Genomic DNA, 25,857 nt, shown 5'->3' with positions numbered 1-25,857 from the left:
TCTACTTTGTCAACGGCACAATATAGCGCATTTATAGCTTTGGTGTTGAGTGAAGCAATCTTCTTTGCTTCATCGGTCCATAGGCTAAAATCAGTTGATGGTGCTTGATACTTTTCCAAAATGACTCTCCAAATTTCAAGATCCATAGATTATAGGAATATTATCATTCTTACTTTCCAATAGCCATAGTTTGTTCCGTCAAAGAGAGGAGGACGAACAGAGGAGCATCCTTCTTTGTGTTGAGAAGACGATGTTGTTGCCATGCTAGATGATGGTAAGATCAAAAGATAACAAACTTTACTCTGATATCAAATAAAAGTGTTGTAGGATCAATGCAACGAGCACTAGAGGGGGGTGAATAGTATTTTTAATCTTCGTCTTTGAAATTTAAAAAAAAATAAATATTGCAAAGCAATCACACAAAGAAGACAAGAATTTTATCCTAGTTTGGTCTTCCAGACTTACATCTAGTCTCCAAGCAAAACCCACTTGAGATTTTCACTATCACACTTGTGTTACCACAAGATCAAACAGACCAAACCCGGTTCTACTTTCAGCAGCAACCTTTCTGAAAGCAAATTTCTTCTTTAAACAAAGAAGACTTTGTCTTTTTATAGAAAAATTGAAATAACCAACTTACAATCAACCTACGAGCCTTTCTTATGAATGCAAATAGAGTGAAATAGGATTTTAAGGCTGCTGAAATACTCAACTCATAATTTTACTAACTCACAAAAAGAATTGGAGTGAAAAACTAGAGTGAAAATACTTAGTGAGTGAGAAAATGAATACTTGAATGAATATGAGTGAAAAACAAAGAATTTGATGTTTTTCTTAATAATTTTGAGTGTAGATCTCATTCTTATCTATAGCTAAAGAATTAAAGACATTGATGGTACGAAGGAGTGTCAAACAAAGGTTTTTAAATAGTAAAAAATGTTTGAAAAATGAAAAAATGCAATTTCTGAAACTTTTAAAAAATGACTATATTAGTTGATTGGAATGGTTATTAGTCGGCTGAAATCAATTATTAGCAGTCGACTATTGTGTCTAGCCGAACAAATTTAAATTTTGGTTTTTGAAACTTAGTCGACTAAAGAAAAGTTAGTCGACTGATGAAAATCATCAATAGACTGAAAAAAAACTTTTAGTCAACTCCTGCTAAATTGTTCAGAAATCGAACATTCTGGCCAGTCGACTAAGAAAACTTTCAGTCGACTTCTGTTAAACTTTTCAGTAATCGAACTCTTGGGTCGGTCGACTGATGAGTCTATTGGTCGACTGATAAGACTATTGGAAAATGTAGGTAAAGAGCTTTCTAAAATGATTTTCGCCAAGGGTTCTTTTAGAAAAAATTTTCTTAAGTATTTTTAGGTGAAATGCAAGAAAGATATGAAATTAAAGTAAGGCTCTTACAAGAATCTAAGACTTTTAAAGAGATTTACATTTGCACACTTGTCTTCACAGATTCTTTAACGAATTATTCAATTCTTGTCATCTTTCTTTATTGACTTAACTGAAATTTTGTACTTGAATTATCATGTACATATTCCTTGTCTTAACAGCATGCCCTCACTGCTCCTACCAGACATAAGGAGCCTTGTTGGTAGCCAATATTAACCCTATCTATATCTATATATAGGGTTTTCTTTGACTTGGCATGAGCTGGCCTTGTTGCCTCCCAGGTGAAATCCTGTAATAGCTGCTGTTTGTGCAATGCTAGACTGCTATGTTCATATTGACAAGGACTAAAATGAAGGTTACTTATTCTGCATTTGTGCTAGAGCCTATAAGGATGATATCAATGTAATTGCTTTTCAATATTTAGAACCAAGTGAAGTACTACTATACAAAGATTGCAGCAACTTTCGTCAATATGAAAAAAAAGGCTTAAATGAGCCTACTAAAACCGTTTAGCTAAGCAAATGATAAATAGTCCAATTTGGAAAAACGAATAGATCCATCATAGCTATTGTTCCCGAATGAAATAAACAGGTTAGAGAAAAAATAGTTCATCAACTGATTTTGGGCTTCACCCTAGAAGGGTTTTTGTGCTTTCGTAGGATGACCTCAATATTTGTTGCACAAGACGTTAGAGTAGAAAATTTTCAGGACATTTGATTATACTCCTTGAAGAAAATTTCATATAGAATAAGATATTATAAGCATTTTTTCCCCATATTTTACATGGGGAAACTGCAGCCCGGGGAATGGAGACTTAGTCCGTGGCTAGGACCCTCACCCCCCCAGGGCTTATGCTGGGTTTCGAATTATGCAAGGGGTAGCCCCAACGGGAATGAATCCCGGACAACTGGTGGTATGCCAGCCAAGGCTCCCTCCAACTAGGCTGACCCCTTGGGGTTGGATATAAGCATTTTGTACTGTGATCTTTTTTGAAAGATTATTTGGCAATGCCATCTAGGCTGTTGTTAAATAGGCAATATTTTCTGCCAGGCCAGAAAAACATAGAGGGAGCATTGACCTGGCAACGGCGGCTTCAAATAGCACTAGGCGCTGCAAAAGGTTGAACTTTTTACTTTGCTTGCTCAATTATTTTCTTTTAGACATCGCTTTTTTATCCCTAATTTTTTTTGATAAAATCATCGTTTAAACTGCAGGTTTGGAATATCTACATACAGGTTGCAAGCCAATGGTCATACAAGGGGTAGCCCCAACCCTCTCTCAAGCTCTCCTCTCCTCTCTTTCTTTATATCGAGTTCTTTCTCTCTCACAAGCTTGACTCTCTTGTGAGATCAAGATCTGGTTGTAGTTTGGATTCATTCTTGAGATTAAAATTCAGTTACAGTTCAGATATATTACTGAGATTCAGATCTGATTGTACTTCAGATCCATTCTTAAGATCCATATTCGGTTGTTATTCGGGTCCAAATCTGGTTGTTCGAATCCATTCTTAAGATCAAAATCTTGTCGTCGTTCACACCCTTACTCACTTGAAATCTGGATCCATATTCATATATAAACTCAGGATCTAAACCCAAATTGAGCCTAGATCATCAAATCCTAGTCAAAAGGTTCTTTAAGGTGGTTCTTGTAGAGGTTATCATTCTCACCTAGTGCAAGTCATGGATTGATTTTTTGCTAGTAGGCGAAAGCTCAGTTGTATCCTAGGAGCATAATTGCATGAGTACCCTTTACACCAAAGTAAGACAACTATCGCTTGAAAGATAGCACATGTATACATGTGCCTCCGAGTATACTTGGTTCAAGCTTAGTTGCTTGACCGACAAAGTGAAGCAAAATTTTCAATAATTTTCAAGCAATAGTCTTGCATATGGCAACTGTGAATGTTGGAAACCAGGATGGGGCCTATATAGACCCTAACCCTCTCTCATTTATCTTATCCCTCTCTTAAGCTCTCCTTTCCTTTCTCTCTCTCATGAATTCTCTATATCAAGTTCTTTCTCTCCCACGAGCCTGGCTCTCTTATGAAATTCAGATCCATCTCTGAGATCCTGGTTATAGCTCAAATCCATTCTTGAGATCTAGATCTGGTTGTAGTTTAGATTCACTTTGAGATCCAAATCTAGTTGTTGTTCGTATCTAGATCCGATTATTGTTCAGATTCTGTTATTGTTTGGATCTACACCCACGTGGAGGCTGGATCCATACCTATATCTAAATTCAAGATCCATACCCAAATTGAGCCTAGATCATCCTATCCTAGTGAAGAGGCTATACAGGATGGTTGATGTCGAGGTTATTGGTTTCACTTAGTGGAGGGCATAGACCAATTTTTTGCGAGTAGATGAAAGCTTGGTTGTATCCTAAGAGTATAGTTGCACGAGTACCCATTGCACTTAAGTAAGGCAACTATCAATTGAAAGATGTCTCAGTTGTGAGACCCACAAAGTAAAGCAAAATTTCGAACATATCCTACATGGGATATGGTACTCCCAAGAAAAAAATTACTCAATGCTTGGAAAGTAAATTTCTAAGTTAAGCTAAAGTAGTTAGTATGTTTTCATGTGAGAATGTGAAAAAAATCCTGAATAAAAAAATCCTTACTTGAAATTTGGATCCATACTCATATCTAAACCGTGGATCTAAACCCAAATCAAGCCTAGATCATCAAATCCTAGTCAAAAGGCTGTTCAAGGTAGTTCTTATAAAGGTTATTAGTCTCACCTAATGCAAGTCATGAATTGATTTTTTGCTAGTAGGCATAAGTTCAGTTGTATCCTAGGAGCATAGTTGCATGAGTACCCTTTACACCTAAGTAAGACAACTATCGCTTAAAAGATAGCACATGTATACACATGCTTTCGAGTATACTTGGTTCAAGCTTAGTTGCCTGACCCACAAAGTGAAGCAAATTTTTTAATAATTTTCAAGTGATAGTCTTGCATATGGTGATTGTAAATGTTGAAAGCCAGGATGGAGCCTATATAAACCCTAACCCTCTCTCATTTATCTTATCCCTCTCTTAAGCTCTCCTCTCCTTTCTCTCTCTCATGAGTTCTATGTATCGAGTTCTTTCTCTCCCACGAGTATGGCTCCCTTGTAAAATCTAGATCCATCTCTGAGATCCTCGTTATAGTTCAAATCCATTCTTGAGATCTAGATCTGGTTATAGTTTAGATTCACTTTGAGATCCAAATCTAGTTGTTCAGATCTAGATCCAGTTGTTGTTCAGATCCATTCTTAAAATTCAGATCTTGTTGTTGTTTGGATCTATACCCACGTACAGTCTGGATCCATACCTATATCTAAACTCAAGATCCATATCCAATTTGAGCCTAGATCATCCTATCCTAGTGAAGAGGCTATACAGGATGGTTCATGTTGAGGTTATTGGTTTCACCTAGTGCCGGGCATAGATCGATTTTTGCGAGTAGATGAAAGCTCAGTTGTATCCTAAGAGTATAGTTACACGAGTACCCATTGCACCTAAGGTAACTATCATTTGAAAGATGCCTCCATTGCGAGACCCACAAAGTGAAGCAAAATTTCCAACATATCCTACATAGAATATGGCACTCCCAAGGAAGAAATTACTTAGTGCTTGGAAAGTAAATTTCTAATTTAAGCTAAAGTAGTTAGTATGTATGTTTTCATGTGAGAATGTGAGAAAATCCTAAATAAAAGAATCCTTACTTGAATTTTGGATCCATACTCATATCTAAACTCAAAATCTAAACCCAAATCAAGCCTAGATCATCAAATATTAGTCAAAAGGTTGTTGATGAAGGTAGTTCTTGTTGAGGTTATGAGTCTCACCTAATGCAAGTCATGGATTGATTTTTTGCTAGTAGGCAGAAGTTCAGTTGTATCCTAAGAGCGTAGTTGTATGAGTACACTTTATACCTAAGTAAGGAAACTAACGCTTAAAAGATAGCACATGTATACGCGTGCCTCTGAGTATACTTAGTTCAAGCTTAGTTGTCTGACCCACAGAGTGAAGCAAATTTTTTAATATTTTTCAAGCGATAGTCTTTCATATGGCGATTGTGAATGTTGAAAACCAGGATGGGGCCCATATAAACCCTAACCCTCTCTCATGTATCTTATCCCTCTCTTAAGCTATCCTCTCCTTTCTTTCTCTCATGAGTTCTCGGTATCGAGTTCTTTCTCTCCCATGATCTTGACTCTCTTGTGAAATCCAGATCCATCTCTAAGTTCCTGGTTATAGTTCAAATCCATTCTTGAGATCTAGATCTGGTTGTAGTTTAAATTCACTTTGAGATCCAAATCTAGATGTTCGGATCTAGATCCGATTGTTGTTTAGATCCATTCTTAAAATTCAGATCCTGTTGTTGTATGGATCTATACCCACGTATAGTCTATATCCATACCTATATTTGAACTCAAGATCCATACCCAATTTGAGCCTAGATCATCCTATCCTAGTGAAGATGCTATCCTTGTTCAAGGTGGTTCATGTCGAGGTTATTGGTTTCACCTAGTGTAGGGTGTAGGCTGATTTTTTGTGAGTAGGCAAAAGCTTGATTGTATCTTAAGAGTATAGTTGCACGAGTACCCATTGTACCTAAGTAACACAACTATCGTTCGAAAGATGCCTTAGTTGTGAGACCCACAAAGTGAAGCAAAATTTCCAACATATCCTACTTGGGATATGGCACTCCCAAGAAAAAATTAATCAGTGCTTGGAAAGTAAATTTCTAAGTTAAGCTAGTGTAGTTAGTATGTTTTCATGTGAGAATGTGAGAAAATCCTAAATAAAAGAAGTGACAAAAGCAAATTAGTCGAGAAGTAAAGGTAGAGTGCTAAGCGCTCTGACCTCTTCCTAACTTGACTGAGATCCAAATAAGAAAACTAAACTAAGTAGCTAAACTTCCTAGAGACTTACACTAGAAACAATCTAAAACTATAGAAAATGATATAAAATTACATAGAGCAGCCTTTCCCTGAAGCAAAGGACAAGGAGGAAGGATGGTGCAACCAATGATATACAATCCCTCGTTTTCAATCCTGAAAAGAGGGAAAAAGACTATTAAAAAATTCTTCTCACAAGCTAAAAAAGAACCCTTAATGAAGAATTTTGACAGACTTTGTTTGTCGCCAGAATGAGCTTAGAGGTAAATTATCCATTTGCCACTAGGTTAGTTAGCAACAGATTTATTATCTTCTAAGCCTGCTAATGGCAGATCCATTATCTATTGCTAGACTACGCCAAGGGGCATTCCACGGGTATTTCAGGCATTTATAGGAGTATTGGTTCAAGAAGCCGAATTCTTTTAGTGTCTACAGTTTCAAAGTCATACGAAACAAATGATCAAGAATATCCCATTTTCATTTGGGTAATATAATTATTGATGGTGGCAAGGCAAACAAGTAGACTACCTTATGCAAAGACCGTTGCAAAAATGATCCCAGCAAATTCCCTAGTGTATGTATAGATAGATAGGATTTTAGGACCTAAAAGTAAATGACTTTAAAATTTCTGAAATTTCTACATTATAAAGTCCAAACTACACATCAAAAAAATTTGATCCAAGGGTCTATGTATACTTTTCAACCATAGAGATCACCCTAAAAATTGTCAAAAAAACACACATGTGATTTTTGAAGGTGGGCACAGCTAGGTAGACCCTTTAGTAGGACAATCCCCTTTGTCCTATGTATATATGGGCTAATATTGGCCACTAATGAAGGTACATAAATCATAGGTACGGAACACAGACGTATTCAGCATGATTTGTTTGCTAAAGGTCAATCCTTAGATCATGCTTTTCTGATGTAAAAATGTGATCTTTTGAGTTATATTTTTTTGGCACATTGTGAGCGCCATTGATTTTTAGACCCCTTTAAAAACCTAATTACTTGTCATAATCGCATGGTTCAAAACAATTTTCTTACAAAACAAACCATGTAGATTACTTCCATAACATTTGATCTACAAAATATTAGAAATTTTTGAAGAAAAAAGTGCTTTCTACTCAATAGTTCGGTACCTTCAATAGTAGCCAATATTTTTTTTGATAGGCAAGCTGGGGTTAGGCAGACCCTTACCAGTTATACAACCATACCAATGGGATTTGAACTTGCGACGTCCAAAAACAAGGTGGTGTGCACTCACTGCTCCTAACCAAACCAATGGGATTTGAACTTGCAACGTTCAAACACAAGGTGGCGTGCACACACTGCTCCTACCAGACATCCGGAGCCCTGTTGGTAGCCAATACTAACCCTATCTATATCTATATATAGAGGTTTCTCTTTGACTTGGCATGAGCTGGCCTTGTTGCCTCCCAGGTGAAATCCTGTAATAGCTGCTGTTTGTGCAATGCTAGACTTCATATTGACAAGGACGAAAATGAAGGTTACTTATTCTGCATTGTGCAAGAGCATATAAGGATGATATCAATGTAATTGCTTTTCAATATTTAGAACCAAATGAAGTACTACTATACAAAGATTGCAGCAACTTTCGTCAATATGAAAAAAAGGCTTAAATGATAAATAGTCCAATATGGAAAAACGAATAGATCCATCATAGCTATTGTTCCCGAATGAAATAAACAGGTTAGAGAAAAAATAGTTCATCAACTGATTTTGGGCTTCACCCTAGAAGGGTTTTTGTGCTTTCGTAGGATGACCTCAATATTTGTTGCACAAGACGTTAGAGTAGAAAAGTATCCGGACATTTGATTATACTCCTTGAAGAAAATTTCATATAGAATAAAATTTCATATGGCATTTTTTTTTTCATATTTTACACGGGGAAACCGCAGCCCGGGGAATGGAGACTTAGTCCGTGGCTAAGACCCTCAACCCCCAGGGCTTATGCTGGGTTTCGGATTATGCAAGGGTTAGCTCCAACGGGAATCAATCCCGAACAACTGGTGGTATGCCAGCCAAGGCCCCCTCCAACTAGGCTGACCCCTTGGGGTTGGATACAAGCATTTTGTACTGTGATCTAATTTTTTGAAAGATTATTTGGCAATGCCATCTAGGCTGTTGTTAAATAGGCAATATTTTCTGCCAGGCGAGAAAAACATAGGGGGAGCATTGACCTGGCAACAGCGGCTTCAAATCGCACTAGGTGCTGCAAAAGGTTGAACTTTTTACTTTGCTTGCTTAATTATTTTCTTTTAGATATGGCCTCTTTTCCCCTAATTTTTTTTGATAAAATCATCGTTTAAATTGCAGGTTTGGAATATCTACATTCAGGTTGCAAGCCAATGGTCATACATAGGGATGTTAAGACAAGAAATATTCTCTTGGATGAAAATCTAGAAGCCAAATTAGCAGATTTCGGGTTGTCTAAAACTGGAGCTGTTGATGGGTCTACATATTATGCAGCAACCAAAGTTACAGGAACACCTGGTTACATAGATCCTGAGTATGACTCAACATATATAGAAAACTTATATCCTTTCTATTCATGTTAAATTTTATTCCTTGATTTCTTACTTGGGATGTAGATGTCTGATAGCTCAATATTATTGATTTCCGCAGCTGTTCGAAAGTATATATCATAGGAACTGGTAATATTAATACAAGCACACACATGCCAGCTGTGAAAAAGAAGAAGCACATCAATAAAGGGAAAAGGGAAAACATATTCTTTTCTTTTTGAGAGAGAGAAAAGAAATTCACTAGTCAAATATACTAATAGAAGACAAGTAGTAGCATGTGATGAGTGATCAACAAAAAACAGCGGAAACGGTAAAAAAAAACATGATACAAAGGGAACACGTATTCATCTCTATACATGTTCTCCTTGAGCATCCATGCAATATATAGGCCAACATTTCATGAGTTAGCTGAGAAGCAGTTTCTCATCCATGTTTAATTTTTCACAGGTACTACAACACCCAAATCCTCACCAGGAGGAGCGACGTCTACAGTTTTGGTGTAGTTCTTTTTGAACTTATAACTGGGAAACCTGCGATATTTTCCATAGGCAATGACCGCTATAATCTCGTCCACTGGCTCAGACCCAGGATTTTTAGGGGAGACATGGAGAGCATAGTTGATCCTAGGCTGCAAGGTTGTTACTGCAACATCAACTCCATATGGGAAGTTGTTGAAATAGCAAAGAAGGCCACCGAACAGTCACCAAATGCGAGACCCGAAGTGACCGAGATTGTGAATGCTTTGAATGAGGCAATGAAGATGGAAAATTCATGGAAGTACGGAGTTCCAACATCAGAAAATGCCAGCAGTTTTTCAGGAGTCGATACACTAGCTAATCCACTTCCAAGGTAATCTCATGCTTGTCTACTGCTATCACAAATACCTACCTACTTTTAATTTCGAACTGTTGCACATGAGTATCTCTTCCCAAGTGAAAATCACCAAAGGTTTAATTTTCCTCCTCAAGTCTATTTCCTCCTGGACATTCAAGAATATGTAATGTTATTGGTATTTCAATGAAAGCCTATAAATTGTGATTTGTTTCTTGTTTTTGCTGTTCGATTTATCACGTGTTCGTACGTTTCCCTCCTAGTACACCTTGTTTTTTTTTTTGAAGGATAAATGTATTACTGAATCAGTAGGAGATTATATAAATAAGGAGGACGAGTGTGATGAGATATCACAAAAGCCCAAGAGCAGTTGCATGAAAAAAAAAGAACAAGAGTCCCTCAAGGGGCTTGTCAATTGAACTGGATCCACACACGTGGTTTTGGTTATTGTGGGTGGTTCCTACAAAGTATCGGTATACAATACTTGAATTGGCGAAGTAGATGAATAGCAGCATCTGTCCCCAAAAAGATCACCGCTTTTACTTTCCTTTTATGATAAATACAATTGTGATGGCCTACCATTTTTCCTATGGTTGGATGGTTATGCTGAATGGTAGATTTTCTTAATCTTTCACTCTTTGGTAATGGTCTTCACCTCTTCGGCTTAAAGTTCTGATTTATGATAAACAAACCACTCAGATATGCCGACTTGGGCGTCTTTCTAATGTATGCTCGTCCCACTTGCAATGTACAAGAATAATGTCTTAAAAAAACAAATGTTCCGTACCTCCCATCATGCTGTAGCTATAACAGGTCAGGCATTACTCAGCCCGAAACTGGTCCTTTAACGAATGAAAGACATGATCAGATCCATCTGATGTGTATTGACATTTTGAATCGGGTCCAACCCTGACGACTTCATTTGACACGAGGCACTAATGAAGGCTTTAGTGAAAAGTTATTGGAGGAGTTAAGTGAATGTGAAGAGTTCACATTCAATGTGACATATAAAGCGTTCACATACATGAATGCCATATATGTAACCCGATACTCTCCTCTCACTATAAATTGAGACAAGGTTGCTTGATGAGGGCAACCAAGGTGTCCTTGGGCTCATTGTAGGCGTCGATAGGATAAGGAGAACACCGTACACTTACGCCAACACTCATTTCATCTATGGTGTCTACTGGTATGTATTCTTGATTTTACATTTCAGTTATATTTTAAGAACGCCAATATTGGGTTATGGGCCCACACTTTGCATTCGTTGGGCATGTGGGTGTGTCGGCGTTCATGCGACACTCAACAAAATTTGTATCGGAAAACTTTTCTCCCGTCATATTCCAATTTGGTTTTGGAAAGTCGGATGGCGACGAAGGAGGAGTTGACCAGGGCACCACCACCTGCGGGTTGACAACTGTTGTTTCCATCCCGCAAAGGAGGTGATGGTCGCCGCGATGCCAAAATCCCATTTTTTTGCTATGTTTTTTTAAGGATAAATGTATTATTGAATCAATAGGAGATTATACAAATCAGGAGGATAAGTGTGATGAGATATTATTGTTGGACATATGGATTGGGTCTAACTCATTGGGTTACTCGGTTTGACATTAAAAGCATAGTGGGGTAATGGGTTGCATAGTGGAGGATGGTTAATGCATAGTGAAGGAGGTTACGTGAATGTAGAGTGTCCACATTCACTGAACCCACCTCCCTTACCTCCACTATATAAAGAGGTGGTGGGCAATGTATGATGAAAAACAATTGTCATACAGTATAGCCTAGCGTACATTCAGTTCAGTGGGTTCAGGGTCCTGCTCATCGTCAACCTTTCATCGTCAACCTTAGATCTGGGCTCATCGTGGGCATCGAGAGACTAAGGACAATATCGAATACCCTGCACGCGCTCTATGACAACTACATGCATGCTTTCTGTGTTTGATTATGAAGAAAATGTCAACATTGGGTTATGGGCCCATGGACTACCACACATTCTACTGTGTGTGCGGGTGCGTAGGGCCTTTCAGTGTTGTCTAAATTCTGGCCACGCATCGGTACTGTTGACCGCATGTTGTTGTGGGGTGACATGGGTCACAGGTCATTCCGACAGCCTGTCGCAAACAACAACAGATGATAGCGATGTTGTATTTCCCGCAGACTGTTGCCATGGTGCGATAGCCTTCACCAACGAGAGACTCATTTTATGAGGTGATCGCCCATCATCATGGGGCGATGGTCGACGATAATTGTCGTCGTGGGGTGACTGCCATAGAGGGTGACTGTCATCGTGGGGCGATTGCCATTCCCGACAGTCATACACAGGTGGCGATTGCAACCTCGACGACCCACTGTTAGTAAAAAAATAGAGGATCGAGGGTTTAACCTGTGCCATTGGGTAGCAGGGTAGTCTGTGGGTAGCAGGGTAGTCTGCCGACACCGGGATCGCTACAACATGTTGTCAGGGGAGGGGGTTTTGCCAAACCGCTGGATTGTCGACGGAGTATGCAAACTCCTTACCTGTTGCGTCGGTCACCGAAAAAAGCAGAGTTGAAAAACCCCCATTCTTCAAAACCCTTCAACCGTCAGGCTGAGGATTTCGGTCGGTGGCTTTTCGTCGAGGAGGTGAAGGAAATGTGGTGGCCTTGTCGGCGCCGCTGGCTGCCCGGTGGCATCACCGATTTACCAGCAGTAGATCGATAAAAAAAATCAAATCCTTACCTATTTTCGGGTTGTCGCCAGGGTTGTCACCTGGAGCATCGCCGCAGATGTCGCCGGGGGCATTGTCGGCATCCGTCTGGCGACATATGGCATCCAGGGTTTGAAAACCCCCTTTCTCTGTTCTGCTTCTTCAACTGATTGGGATCGATGGCGGTTCCGCCATGGGTCGTCGGCAGGAGTGGTGACCATCTTTATCGACCTGGCATCCACCCTTTTCTCGGGCAGCCTCTCCTGCTTCCTATTGGCACTCACCCTCCTCCTAGGCCTCGTCTGTGCCACTGCCATGCTCTTCTTTTAGGAGCTCCCTGCCACAGACCTCACCGGTGCCCACAATCTGCCGGAGACCAAGTTGTGCTACTTCTCCATCGCCAACGCCCTCTCTGTCATCATCGCCATCTACCTCCTCCTCCATGACCTCACCGATGCCTATGGGGAGGCCTTCTCCAAGGCCTTTGCCACCGAGCTGGTGGTGCTCCTGGCCTCACCACTCATGATTCCGACCTATATGGTGGCTGCATCCTACTGAAAGAGCATTACAATGATGACTATAGAGGAAGTTGAGTCGGTGAGGCAACCGTTGGTGGCAAAAGAGGAGAAGGAAAAGAAGGAAGAGGTGGGGGAGGAGTATCGCATGCAGGGGACAATGGAGATCGGGGAGGAGCATATGGTCTGGGGGTCAGTTCACACGTGGGAGTTTTGGATCATGTTCACGTCCTTCTTGTGCGGGGTGGGGATGGGGCTGGCGATGATGAACAACACGGGTAAGATTGGTTCGACTCTAGGCTACACAGACGTATTGATCTTTATCTCCCTCACCAGCATCTTTAGTATGGATGGCAGTGGACCGGGGGAAAACCAGGCATCGTCTCACCTAGTTCCATTTGGACCACGGAGGGAGGACATGAAATGGAGATGGAGGTGGGGATAAAGGTTAAAATCAAAACCGATGTGGGGATGGACTTACGCTTTCTCCCATCTTGTCCTCTCCACGTCGTTGATCCCCGCCCGGCCCCAACCCCTATCTCTCTTTAAGAGGGGAAATGGGGCCTGCCTAGCCCCATTTGGATCGGGGATGGAGGAAGTGATGGAGGGTAGGATTTTGAGATGGGGCGGATTTGGCGACCTTGTTCCCTGCCCCAGTCCACTGCCATCCCTATTCTTAGACTTCTTTGACCGAATGGTTTCGGGTTTGGTCTTGGATCACTTTATCCGGAAATTAGCAACACCAAGACCTCTCTGGAATGCAGCTTCTCAGATTCTACTGGATGTTGGCTACTGGCAACATGATCATGGCCATGGCATTGCCCGGATCCCTCTATATTGGGTCTAGATTATACAGACAAGGTGGGTTTCTTTTATTAGACAAGGTAAACCATCCACCACCAAGTGGCAAATCTGACAAGTTTCACTTGTTCAAAAGCTCTGCAAACCGATGCGTACCATGCACAACCTGATAGATGTTATTTGCCTTCTCCGATAAGAGAAGTGCATTGAAGTCATCACCAACACACCAAAGCAACTCTGATCTAGCCCCCTGCTGGTCCTGTTTGAAAGAGTGAGAGAGACAATAATGAGAAGAGAAAACCTGCTTGTTCACACTTTTGTGACCGCAATATTTATATATTTTATTCAATTGGGAATACATATTTGATATACACTGAGTATAGTAAAACAATAAAAGATAACAATAACAAGATGACTAATCCACGATAATGTTGATAATGATTCACGATAATAGTGAAAGTTTCTCCATGATAATATTGTTGTGCACTTGTTTCACGCACATTGTTGTCACACATCTAGCAGCTGCATTTGAGGAGCAAATCACTGAACACTATCTTTAAATGGTAACTGAATCACTATCTTCAACAAGTCAAGAGAACTGTCTCCTCTTGGTGTGCCTACATTAGAAGAGTTGGTAATCCAGAGATCAACCTAGATTAATATCATCCTTATCATTCTGAGTTACCAATTATGAGGGACTCATCTTATCACGCCCCTGCAAGCTTAACGGGGGGGGGGGCACACATTGAGCTTGTGCCAGAGATTGACAAATTGCGTGAGAGAAAGTGGTTTAGTTAGTCCATCCACAATCCGATTATGCGAGGAGATGAACTGGACTTAAAGATGACCCTTGCGAACATGGTCTCGAACAAAATGGAAGTCAATTCCAATATGTTTGGTCCAAGCGTGAAAGATAGGGTTGGCAACAAGATATAGAGCCCCAACGCTGTTGCACCAGAGCATAGGAGGTGTGTGGGAAGGAAATCTGAGTTCACATAGAAGGGGGTGTAACCATAGTAGATCAGACGCAGCACAGGCCAGTGCTTTGTATTCAACCTCTATACTAGAACAAGCGATGGTCTTTTGTTTGCGAGACGACGAAGAGATAACATTAGGACCAAGAAAGACAATGAAGCCAATAGTAGATTTGCGATCATCAGGGCAACCCACTCAGTCCGTATCTGAGTAGGCACTGAGCTGAAGCGACGAAGGGGACTGAAGAAGTAGGCTATGAATGCGTTTTACGGCTGATCAGTGAGCATCAATCAGATGATGCATGAACTGGCAAACTTTATTGACAACAAATGTGATATCGGGATGAGTAAGAGATAAATATTATAAGCCACCAACAATGCTGCGATAAAGTTTGGGATTCTGAGCTAAGGACGAGCCATCTTCGGATAACTTAGAGGCAACACTCATCGATGTGGAAGTGGATTTGGCATCAGCCATGCACGCGCATTGGAAGAGAGTAAGAGTGTAGAGGCACTGAGAAAGGATCATGCCAGCAGAAGAAGAAAGTAACTCGATACCAAGAAAGTAACTCAGCTGCCCAAGATCCTTAATGGAAAAAGCCACACCAAGACGAGAAATAAGTCGAGAGATTGCGGTGGAGGTGTTGCCGGTGATGACAATGTCGTCTACATAAACTAAAATATATATATGAACATTGCCTCAATGGAAAATAAAAAGAGAAGCATCAGACTGAGAAATAAGAAAACCAAGTAAGAACTAAGTCGCTGGTACCAGGCCCGCGGAGCCTGCTTAAGACCATAGAGTGCCCGCTCAAGTTTGTACACATGATTTGGAAACTGGTGATGCACAATGCTAGGGAGTTGGCTCAAATAGATGTCTTCAGTCAAGAAGCTATTGAGAAATGCATTGTTAAAGTCCAGTTGACGAATGGGCTACTGAAAAAAGACTACGAGAGATAGAACCACGCGAATAGTGGTGGGCTTAACAACGAGACTGTAGGTCTCAAAGAAATCAACACCTTCCTCTTGAAGAAAACCTTGGGCAACAAGGCAAGCCTTATAACGAGCAAGTGAGCCTTCTGCATGCCGTTTGATGTGGTACACCCACTTAGAACCGACTATATTCAGCTGCGGTTGAGGAGGAACACGATGCTAGGTGTGGTTTTATGAGAGTGCAAACTCATTCTCCATGGCAGAGCGGCAGTGGTTATGCTTAATGGTCTGTTTATAGGTGGTTGGTTCAGTCTTGAGAAGATGGATACTAAAGGCCAAAAAAGAAATGGAGTACAGAGATGCTAAAAAGGATTTGGGTTTAAGGGAATCCGTCATGGACCGGGTTACCATTGGGTGAGTATGATCGGGAGGTCAGGTAAGGGGTGGAACGAGGACATGCTTAGAAGAAAGATCCACAAGGCCAGGAGAAAGAGACTCAGGTAGGGGAAAGACAAGAGAACACGACCTAGGGGATTCAAGCTAAGAAGACATGGGGGAGGGAGAGGAAGGAATCGAGTTAGGCATAGGTTCCAGAGTAGGTTAGGGTGGTGAACCAACAGAGGAGGGTGATGGCTTAACTAACACCATCATGAGGGAGACACCCCATTGATCAAGAGCATCCATAGTAAAAGGAGAGGACATTCTTGAAGGGGCAAAGTGAGATTCATCAAAGAGAACATGGCGGGAGACATAAACATGGGAAATCAGAGGATGAAAATAGATATAACCCTTATGATGAGGAGGATACCCGAGAAAGATACAAGCTTTGGTTTTCGGTTGAAACTTGGTGGAGTTGTAAGCAGTGATAAGAGGATAGCAGACACAACCGAAAATACAAAGATGATGATATTCAGGGGATTGGTTAAGGAAAAGTTCAAAAGGGGTTATGCGATTAAGGACAAGAGTAGTTAAGTGATTGATAAGATAGACCGCAATACAAAATGCATCAACCCAGAAGCCATGAGAAATAGATGCATGACTTAAGAGATTAAGTCTCGTTTCCACAACATGTCGGTGCTTTCGCTCCAGCAGCCCATTTTGTTCAGGTGTGTGAGGGCAGGAGAAACGATGAAACATGACATTGGTTTGGAGATACATCTCAAACTTGCTACTTGTGAACTCACCACCATTTTCTAATTGAAAAGATTTAATACAATACTCAGTTTGACTTTCAATAATAGGCTTGAAACTGGTGAAGCAGACAAAAACTTGAGACTTTGTTGTTAAAGGAAAAAGCCATGAAAACCGACTGAAGCCATCCATGATTAGGAGGTAAAACCAAAAACCTTCACAAGATGCAACCAGAGCGGGGCCTTAGAGATCAGCATGCAAGAGTTTAAGAGGATGTGAACTATAAGACAAGGAACGTCCAAATGAAAGTTTTTGATCTTTTCCAATAAGACAATGTTCACAAATAGTAGTACTTTTATTACTAAAGGAAATAACATTGGTAGATTTAAGGAAAGAAATGATTTTCTTGTTCACGTGCCTGAGACGCTGATGCCAAAGATCAAATATAGACGAAAGTCCTGCATAGACTGCCATCATCAAGGTGTCACTCACCTTAATTAGATAGAGGCCCATGTTGGCTTTCGATCTGTGAAGAAGAATCTTGCATGTCTGTCGATCCTTAACAAAAAATGCAAAAAGGGTGAATTCAAAAACACAATCATTGTTCTCCATGAATTTTCCCACAGATAATAAATTTTTTATAATGGCGGGCACGTGAAGAACATTCTTTAAAATAAATTGAGAGCCTTTGGAGAATAAAGCAAAATCACCAATATGAGATATGGATAACGTCTTACCATTCCCGATCATAATGAAATTGTTGCCTAGATAGGAGGATTTGTTTGTAAACTAATGATCATACATGGTCAAGTGATTGGTAGCACCAGTGTTAGGGTACCAATGGTTATCAGTTGTCGCTATAGAAACATAGATGAGAAAGCTTTGGGAATATCCCAACAGTTTTTTGTAGCATTATCGTGTTTGCTGCAATACTGGCAGATGATAGGGCCCTGTTGATTTGGGGAACTGTTGGGCAATTGATTTGAATTTTCGGAGTTAGGTTTGTTCTAAACACGACCTTGATTCCATCGGCTCCTGTAGAGCCACGTCTGTGACCTCATCCTCTAGAGGTCGTAAAGGCGGTTTGAGATGCTTTTGGAATTTTGATTTGCGTAGGATGAAGCATAATGACTCACCTTTCTTGATTGATCAAGAGATCATACAGGTCAACAAACGAGTGGCAGGTAGCTTCGGTGGTAATGAAAGTAACAAAACTCTCATATTCGATCGGAATACCATTGAGAGTGATTTGCACTAAGTCAGAATCATCAATTGAACTATTTGCAGTAGCAAGAGAGTCAACCAAAAACATGATTTTATTTAGGTATGTGTCCATGCCCATGCTTTTTTTCTCGATAAAGGTAAGATCTTTCTTCAGAAGCATGATTCTTAGCGGTGATTGAGATCCATGAGACTTTTCTAGCACGAGCTAGGTGTCTCGTGCGGTCTTGGTTCTCATGATTTGGCTAAGTATAGACTCAGAGATGGTAGCCTTAGTCTAGCTTAAGGCAAGTTGATCGGATTTGTGCCAAGTGTAGAACTCAGGATTTGCCTCTTGTTTTCGGTCTTCTAAGAGAATGAACTCAAGAGGTTGAGAAGAAGAGCCATCTACGAATTGAAGAAGATCTTGACTCAACAATACTGACTCAAATTGAGATCTCCAAAGAAGGTAGTTCTTTTTATTCAACTTTATCGATACAAGACTCGCAACAACATTCCACCGGGTTGAGGCAATGCTGGAAGCCAATGAAGCTCTCGAAAGAGTGAGAGAGACGATAATGAGAAGAGAAAACCTGCTTGTCACACTTTCGTGACTGCAAGATTTATATATTTTATTCAGTTGGGTATACAAATTCGATATACACTGAGTACAGTAAAAGATAACAATAACAGGATGACCAATCCACAATAATGTTGATAATGATTCACGATAATAGTGAAAGCTGCTCCACAATAATATAGTTGTGCACTTGTTTCACACACATTGTTGTCACACATCTAGAAGCTACATTTGAGGAACAAATCGTTGAATGCTATCTTCAAATGGTAACTGAATCACTATCTTCAACAAGTCAAGAGAACCAACTCCTCTTGGCATGCCGACATTAGAGAAGTCGATAATCTAGAGATCAACATGGATTAATATCATCTTTATCATTCTGAGTTACCGGTTGTGGGGGACTCATCTTATCAGGGTTCACTCCAAAAAAGTCACTTACGATCACTCGTGACCGAGCCATACAAGGACATTAAACGGAAAGCATCACCCCCATTACTATCCGAGAAGTCAATAGCGATCGAGAAACAACCAATTTGCACATTGGTCCCCATATAAGAGGCACTCCGTAGAACAAGCTCACCACCCGCCTGGCTGTGGGAGGGTACGCAAAATTGGCAACCCACCACAACTGATTAACCCAACTATGGTCAATATGCTGCAGCTTGGTTTTCGAGAGGCAGAAAATATCAAATTTAATTATGTCTTGATGAAGTTAGATACAAAGATTTGCTTCTCGATAGCTGCCAACCCCCTAATATTCCACATTTTGTTCTTCATCAATAACATTGGAAAAATGAAACCCCAAACACGCAAGAGAACCTTAGTGGGAAGCAAGCTGTCCAACGGCGTTTGCGACACTGTTGCACGAGGTTGTCAAAGGCGGACAAGACGTTGTCCCTCCAAGGGTCATCCAACCGCACCCCCAAGGCCGACCGCACCACATCATGATAAGAAGGCATTTTGTAGACCAGACAAATATTAGCTATAGCATCAGCCATTGCTTGTAAAGAAAATGTTTTAGCAACATTAAAAAGAATGTAATTCTCTTAAATAAATCAAGCTGCACGAGGTTGTCCCTTCAACTTATTTTTTTGAACACATGGCTCTACGAATATCTATTTTGGATCCAGGACTTTTTCTTGGAGCAATAAAAGATGTTATCTACTTCCACTTGGTGATGGAGTTATAAGAGAATTCCCCTTGTCTTTTTTATTAGTCAGAGACTCAACTTCTTCAATTTCATCATTATCCCCATCATCATCTCCAACACTAGAAAATGTAGCATTTGTCACTTTGTGATTTTGCCCTTATGTCTCTTCTTATTTCAGTGTTTCGAGCATCACTCTTGTTCGATGTCTTTCATTTATTCCTACTCTTTTGCAAGCTGAAACATTTCCACCAACTCTTGTTATATGTTCATTCAATCTAAAAACTCCTTCTAGGAATTTTCTTTTGAGGTTCAATCATGGATCCAAACTCCCATCCTGGATCCTCAGATGCCATTTTCAAATTTCACATAACACCCTTAAAATGAACTAAATAATGCTCCAATAAATCAATAATGTGATATCATTAAATATCTATAGTTCTATTCCTATGAATAAACAATATAAGAATATTTGATAATTGAAAAAAAGTAATCACAAGTTCACAACAAATTGTCAAAGTAGTCAGTTAATTATATTCTAATAATCAAACCATAAAGTTATAACTAATAAGAATAAAACCACAATAATAAGCATACTGCATAAGAACTATGAATAATTGTTCTTTTATTAAAAAAAAAACTTTGTTTAACTATTAAGGAGGAATGAACTAGGAATCATTCTTTTTATTAACAAAAAAAAACTATGTTAATTGTTAAGGCAAAGGGGGCTTTTGAGAAGGTTGGTTACATAAACTTTTCTGTGTTGAAGATGAGAGAGAGAGAGAGAGTGGTTACAGTTAGACAACCTTTTCTGTGTTGAAGATGAGAGAGATAGAGAGTGGTTACAGTTAGACAACCTTTTTTGTTTTGAAGATGAACTAAGAATGAAGATAAGAGAGAGGCTGGTTAACATAGGCACTACACTTGGCAGAGAGAGAGAGAGAGAGAGAGAGAGAGAGAGAGAGAGAGAGAGAGAGAGAGAGAGAGAGAGACGAAAGTAATTCAACATTACCACTCATGAAGATCAACAAAATGTTGAACCCATGAACTGAACAAGAGCAAAAGCCAAAACAAATAAAGAAAGCACAAGAGAAAAGAACATCAAACAAATAAAATGGGCTCATGCCAGAGCCTCTTGCCCAGATTGCGACAAAGGATAGGTAGCATCAGCAGGAGGGAGTGGAAGATCACTAAGATGCATACGCAAGATCGCATAAACAACTACCAAGATTTTATGCACCAGGTTTTGAATGTTAACTGGAATATGACGAAAATGAGCATCGTTTTGCGCCATCCAAGTAAACCACCAAGAAGTAAGCAACCATGTCCGCCAGATGAACCTCCACCTCTTGTTGCGCCTAATACAAATCGGCCCCAAGATCAGATCTAGTGCAAAGGACTCCTCCTTAACAAATACTTCCAGATGCCTCCAGGTCCTGCTAAACATTTCCATAAATATTGGGCAAGACCAGAACAAGTGAAACGTAGATTCTTCTGCAGCTTGACAAAGCACGAACCAACTTGGGAGCTGAATGCCCCATATCTTTAAATTACTGTGGGTTTGGATCTTATCGTGCAAAATTAACCAAGCCAGGACTCGAGAACGGGGAGAAGGACCCTTCGCCCAAAGCACATCCTCAGGCAACCAATCAGCCCCCAGCGGTAGCAACGATCTATAGACTTTTTTTGTGAGAAACTCTCTGCTTGGTGCCAACGCCCACTGCAACCACTGACCAAAATTTCTGGAGTCCTCAAAATGGTCTCTAAAGCAGGCTAAAGCCCTCAACCACGATTTACGCAAGTGCGAGAGTGCCAAACCTCGGGTTCCCAAACGAACCAGGATAAGAGCTGGATCCCCATATTTAGCAAGAAGCAAACTAGCACAAGGGTTATCTGGTTGGTGGACCAACCAACATTGCTTGGCGACAAGAACAATGCTTCGCAGTCTAGGCGCAGAAATGCCTAAACCAGCCATACGCCGAGGCAAGACCACCGAACGTCAATCAATCAAGTGACACTTACCCTTGAGTTGACACCCAGACCATAGAAAGCCTGCCAGCAAGCGCGTCAGCTGCTTCTCTACTCCCACAGGCATCACAAACATAGACATGAAAAATTCTGGAATAGTTGAAAGAACATGTCTGACTAAGGTTAGACGGCCAGCGCTGGAGAGATAAGACGACTGCCACGAAAGCAATTTGCGCTTCACTTTATGAAGTGTCAGAGCCCAAGCAGCTGAAGAGAGGTGCTTCACTTGTAACGACAAGCCAAGGTACATAATAGGCAAGTCAAAAATAGTGTAATTAAAAATTCTTTTTTCAGCTGCAAGCATATTGGCATTAACATTGAACATGGTAATAGAACATTTGGTCTCATTTAGAGAAAGCCCGTATAGGGAGAGAAAAAACTGAATGATAAGCTTGAACCTAAGCATCTATTGAACATTTGTATGACAAAAAATGATCATATCATCAGCATAAGTAAGAATATGACCCGGGAAATCAAAAATCTACAAAGGATCAATGAAACCCGATACAACAGCCCGCTTAAGCAAGACCACAAGACCCTCAGCAACTGCATTGAACAACAAAGGTGATAGGGGGCACCCTTGCCGCAAACCCCGCCCCAGCTTGAAACGGTCTCCTCTAAAACCATTGATATTTAACATGGCCTGGGCATTTGAGACCAGCTCTCTCACCCAACTAGAAAAATGATGACCAATACCAAAATTTGTTAACATTTGAAATAAGAATGGCCAATGCACAAAGTCAAAAGCTTTAAGAAAGTCTAATTTAAGGACAAAGTAAGGTTGACCGCTATGCTGCAAGGAATGGACAACCTCGGATGCCATGATGAACGAGTGTTGGATCCTCTTATTACGGATAAAGGCGAACTGAGAGTCTGAAAAAATCTGGTTAGCCACTGATTTCAGCCTATTCGCCAAAACCTTGGCAAACATCTGATAGAGAGCACTCATAACTGAGATTGGTCGGAATCGAGAAATATCAGTGACCTCATTATCTTTCAGAACGAGCGAAATAATAGCAACATGCAAATGATAAGGCAGTCTGGAGTTACGATGGAACTCATCAAACATGCTCACCACGTTTGATTTAACACAGTCCCAAAAGATTCTAAAAAAGTCGACATGAAACCCGTCAATGCCAGGCGCTTTTCAACCCGACAGATCCTTAATGGCCGTAAAAATCTCATCGTCAGAGAACCTTCTTTGCATAGATCTGGCTTGCTCAGGCTGAATTAAGCCAACTAGGATATTACCAAAGACACCCTCCGCAGTTAACGAAGCAGAATATAAGTCCTTAAAGTATAGCGAGACTGCCGAATTAACGTGTTGATTGAGATAAGAAACACCCTCAATGGAGATAGAAGGAACAACCTTCCTCCTATGACGATGGGAAGCATATGAGTGAAAAAATTTAGTGTTGCCATCACCAGCCGCAAGCCATTTCACCCTAGATCTTTGCTTCTAACGAATTTCCTCTTTGATCCTCCAGCTTTTCAAGAGCATAGTTAATTCTACGAATCTGGCCTGGAGACTGAGAAGTTGCAAATCAGAAAGAGAGTCAGGAGAAGACGTAGACTGATACAACGCAGAAATCTCTTGATCCCATGCGGCTATCTGCTAAAATTTCTCCACCTTACGACTATGAAGCCAAGCTTTGATATCCTTAGCTAGACGAGAAAGCTTATTTTGAACTCGGAGCGCGACCCAATGCACATCAACAGTTTTGTTCCAAGAATTAGTAATAACCGAGAGAAAATCTGGCTTCTGAAGCCACCATTCTTCAAACGCAAAGCTCTTAGTGGGTTGAAAGTCATCCCCCCAATGAGTGATGATTTGCCCATGATCCGAGATAGAGGGAGCAAACAACACACACTTAACGTCGGGAATGAGGTCCAATAAATTAGGGGTGACAAAGACCCTATCAAGGAACCTATAGCACAGACGAGACCGCATATTCGACCAAGAGAAGCGCTCCCCGGTTAAAGGAATAGGGTAGAGAAAATGTCGATGAACAAAATCTTGGAAACCTCACATAGAGGGATTAGAAATTACGAGGTTGTTAGAGTCATGGATAGCTAACAAACAATTGAAATCTTCCATAAGAAGGTGACAATCCGCGCTGCAAACGACAACCCTATCCAAATCATCCCAAAAAGTGGGCCTCATGGCGGCGAGATTAGGTCCATATACAACAGGAACTGCTACTTTTCTATCAATTGCCTGCAAATTGAAAGCAATAGATAGAGAGAAAAGACCCATATCTAGCTGAGATAAATTTAAAGACTGTTTTTCCAAGATAAGGATACCTCCTGCATGATTTGCCGCTGGCTTAAAGAAATAGTCAGCTCCCTGCCAGATGCTAGAGACGACCACGAGCGAGATGACCTCCATTTTAGTTTCACATAAAGCAAGAAGGTCGGGCTTTTACTCCCTAACCCAAGTAGCCAAAAACAGGCATTTAGTGAGACAATTTAAGACCCTAACATTCCAACAAACAGTCTTCATGAAACAAAATCTGTAAAAACCCGTGGTTGGTGGCACCGAGATGACCTTCTTGGGGACCTAACATCGATAATCGAAACAATTGAAAAAAGCCTTCTTCTTTTTCGCTGACCACCAGCACTGACAGACGACCTCAAGTGACCATCGAAAATGCCTAACTGCTCGCAGTCTGCTCCACCGAAGTTGCAGAGAGAGTCCCCAAGAATCGTAGAAATAGCTGAAATCGTAGAATCCATATCAACGACTATAGCTTGTAGCTGTGAAGAGGAAAGAGAGATATCCAGCAACTTAGTTGCATCGACAACCGTGACACCCAGGGGTTGTGGACTAGGATGCTGCTGAATCAAAGGCATAAGCAAGTGGCTACCCTGACCCTGTGCTGGACTACCGGAAGAGACCTCGTTTGGTGGAATACCAAAAGATTTGGTAGAAGAAAAAACCTCAGAGACATAATGCGATACATAAAGAGGATGAGGAACCGAGGAGCCAAGCACCATGTATCTTATTGCCAGGTTGGTTCTAACATTAAACGCAATAAGATTGATAACCAGATAGTCCGAGCATCTAGAGGGAAAAATAATAAGGGACGATTGCATATTCGTCCTTTGTCCATCACGCGCAAGCCTGCCCAACCTCACCTCTAAGCTGAAATGGCAATTGGTACAAAGAGAAGTAGATAACAGGCCCCGAGCTTGAGAAAAAACTAACGACTAAACTCCATTAGAGAAAGCATTGCTATCATGGTCAAATTTTTGTGGGCCCACCCTAGACAAAGCTTGTAATGGCGAGGATGGCAAAAATTTTCTCTGCTTCCCACGAGCATGCCTACCCAACCGCGCCACCAGTCCGTCATGAGAATTAGCGCAAAGAGAATCAGACGTCGAGCTCCATGCATTATAAATAGTGAGCGACAAATCTCCAAGAGAGTAAGCATTGATGGTAGAGCCAAATTTTTTGGGGCCCACCCTTGGCAGAACTTGCAACGGTTGGGAGATGCCATCAAATGCTGGCGAAGAGTCTAACATAGCTGGAGCAATAGACGGAAAAGAAAGCTCAAAGTGCTGCGGCCAGACCGGGACCCAGATTGACCCAATCTTGACAGCATTGAATGAATTTGCCGGGTTATGAAGATTTCCAATCTGCACCCATGGCGAGAAGGATAATTTTTGGGAAGGTCGTTCAGGATTCCGACTTGTCGGATGACGCACCACCCCAGAAAAATCTTTAGAGACTAGATTCATCCCCGGCGAATGGGAATGTGAGGGGTTAGATCGTCTTCGCTTCCAGACTGGGTGCCGACGAGAGAGAAAAGATAAGCCGCATTTATGACAATCACATCGTTTGTGGAAGTTCAAAGAAAAACAATTAGCACACCACCAATCCCTCTGCCTGGCATGACTCAACTGAGATCTATAGCGAACAACATGGAAAGAGCTTTGCCAAGTAGATGGGACCTGCTTCCATCCTCGATCAGCAACCTATTCTGGAAGCTCACAAATGAAGAAAGGAGAAACAAGCAAAGCCTTAATAGAGCACGCCTCGAGAGGCTCCTGTCTAATAGCTCGCAGGAAAAACCTAATCTCCGAAATACGAAGAGAGCCCACATCTAGGCATGATCGGAGGGACTCTGAAAGCTTAGAGAAGAACCAACGATTGAGTCTAAAAGGCAAGACAACATCCAATCCCCATCG

At 40.9% G+C, this 25,857-nt stretch overlaps 1 protein-coding gene across 1 annotated transcript in view; it reads left to right on the top strand.

Moving 5' to 3' along the window:
• The window catches only part of LOC149814972 (receptor-like protein kinase At3g21340), a 34,235-nt gene extending 24,355 nt beyond the window's left edge, over positions 1-9,880 (top strand). Inside the window, exons 5-6 of the mRNA XM_089990454.1 lie at positions 2,455-2,523; positions 8,632-9,880. Of these exons, the coding sequence (XP_089846580.1) occupies positions 2,455-2,523; positions 8,632-8,873 (311 nt within the window). The 3' untranslated portion in view covers positions 8,874-9,880. The remainder of the gene's footprint in view (positions 1-2,454; positions 2,524-8,631) is intronic.
• Positions 9,881-25,857: the final 15,977 nt, after the last annotated feature.

The sequence above is a fragment of the Nuphar pumila genome, chromosome 15, assembly GCF_984573655.1.
Source record: "Nuphar pumila chromosome 15, dmNupPumi1.hap1.1, whole genome shotgun sequence".
NCBI classification, from domain to species: Eukaryota; Viridiplantae; Streptophyta; class Magnoliopsida; order Nymphaeales; family Nymphaeaceae; genus Nuphar; species Nuphar pumila.
Note: the sequence above shows the minus strand (reverse complement) of the source record. Positions and strands in the feature narration are given on the sequence as shown.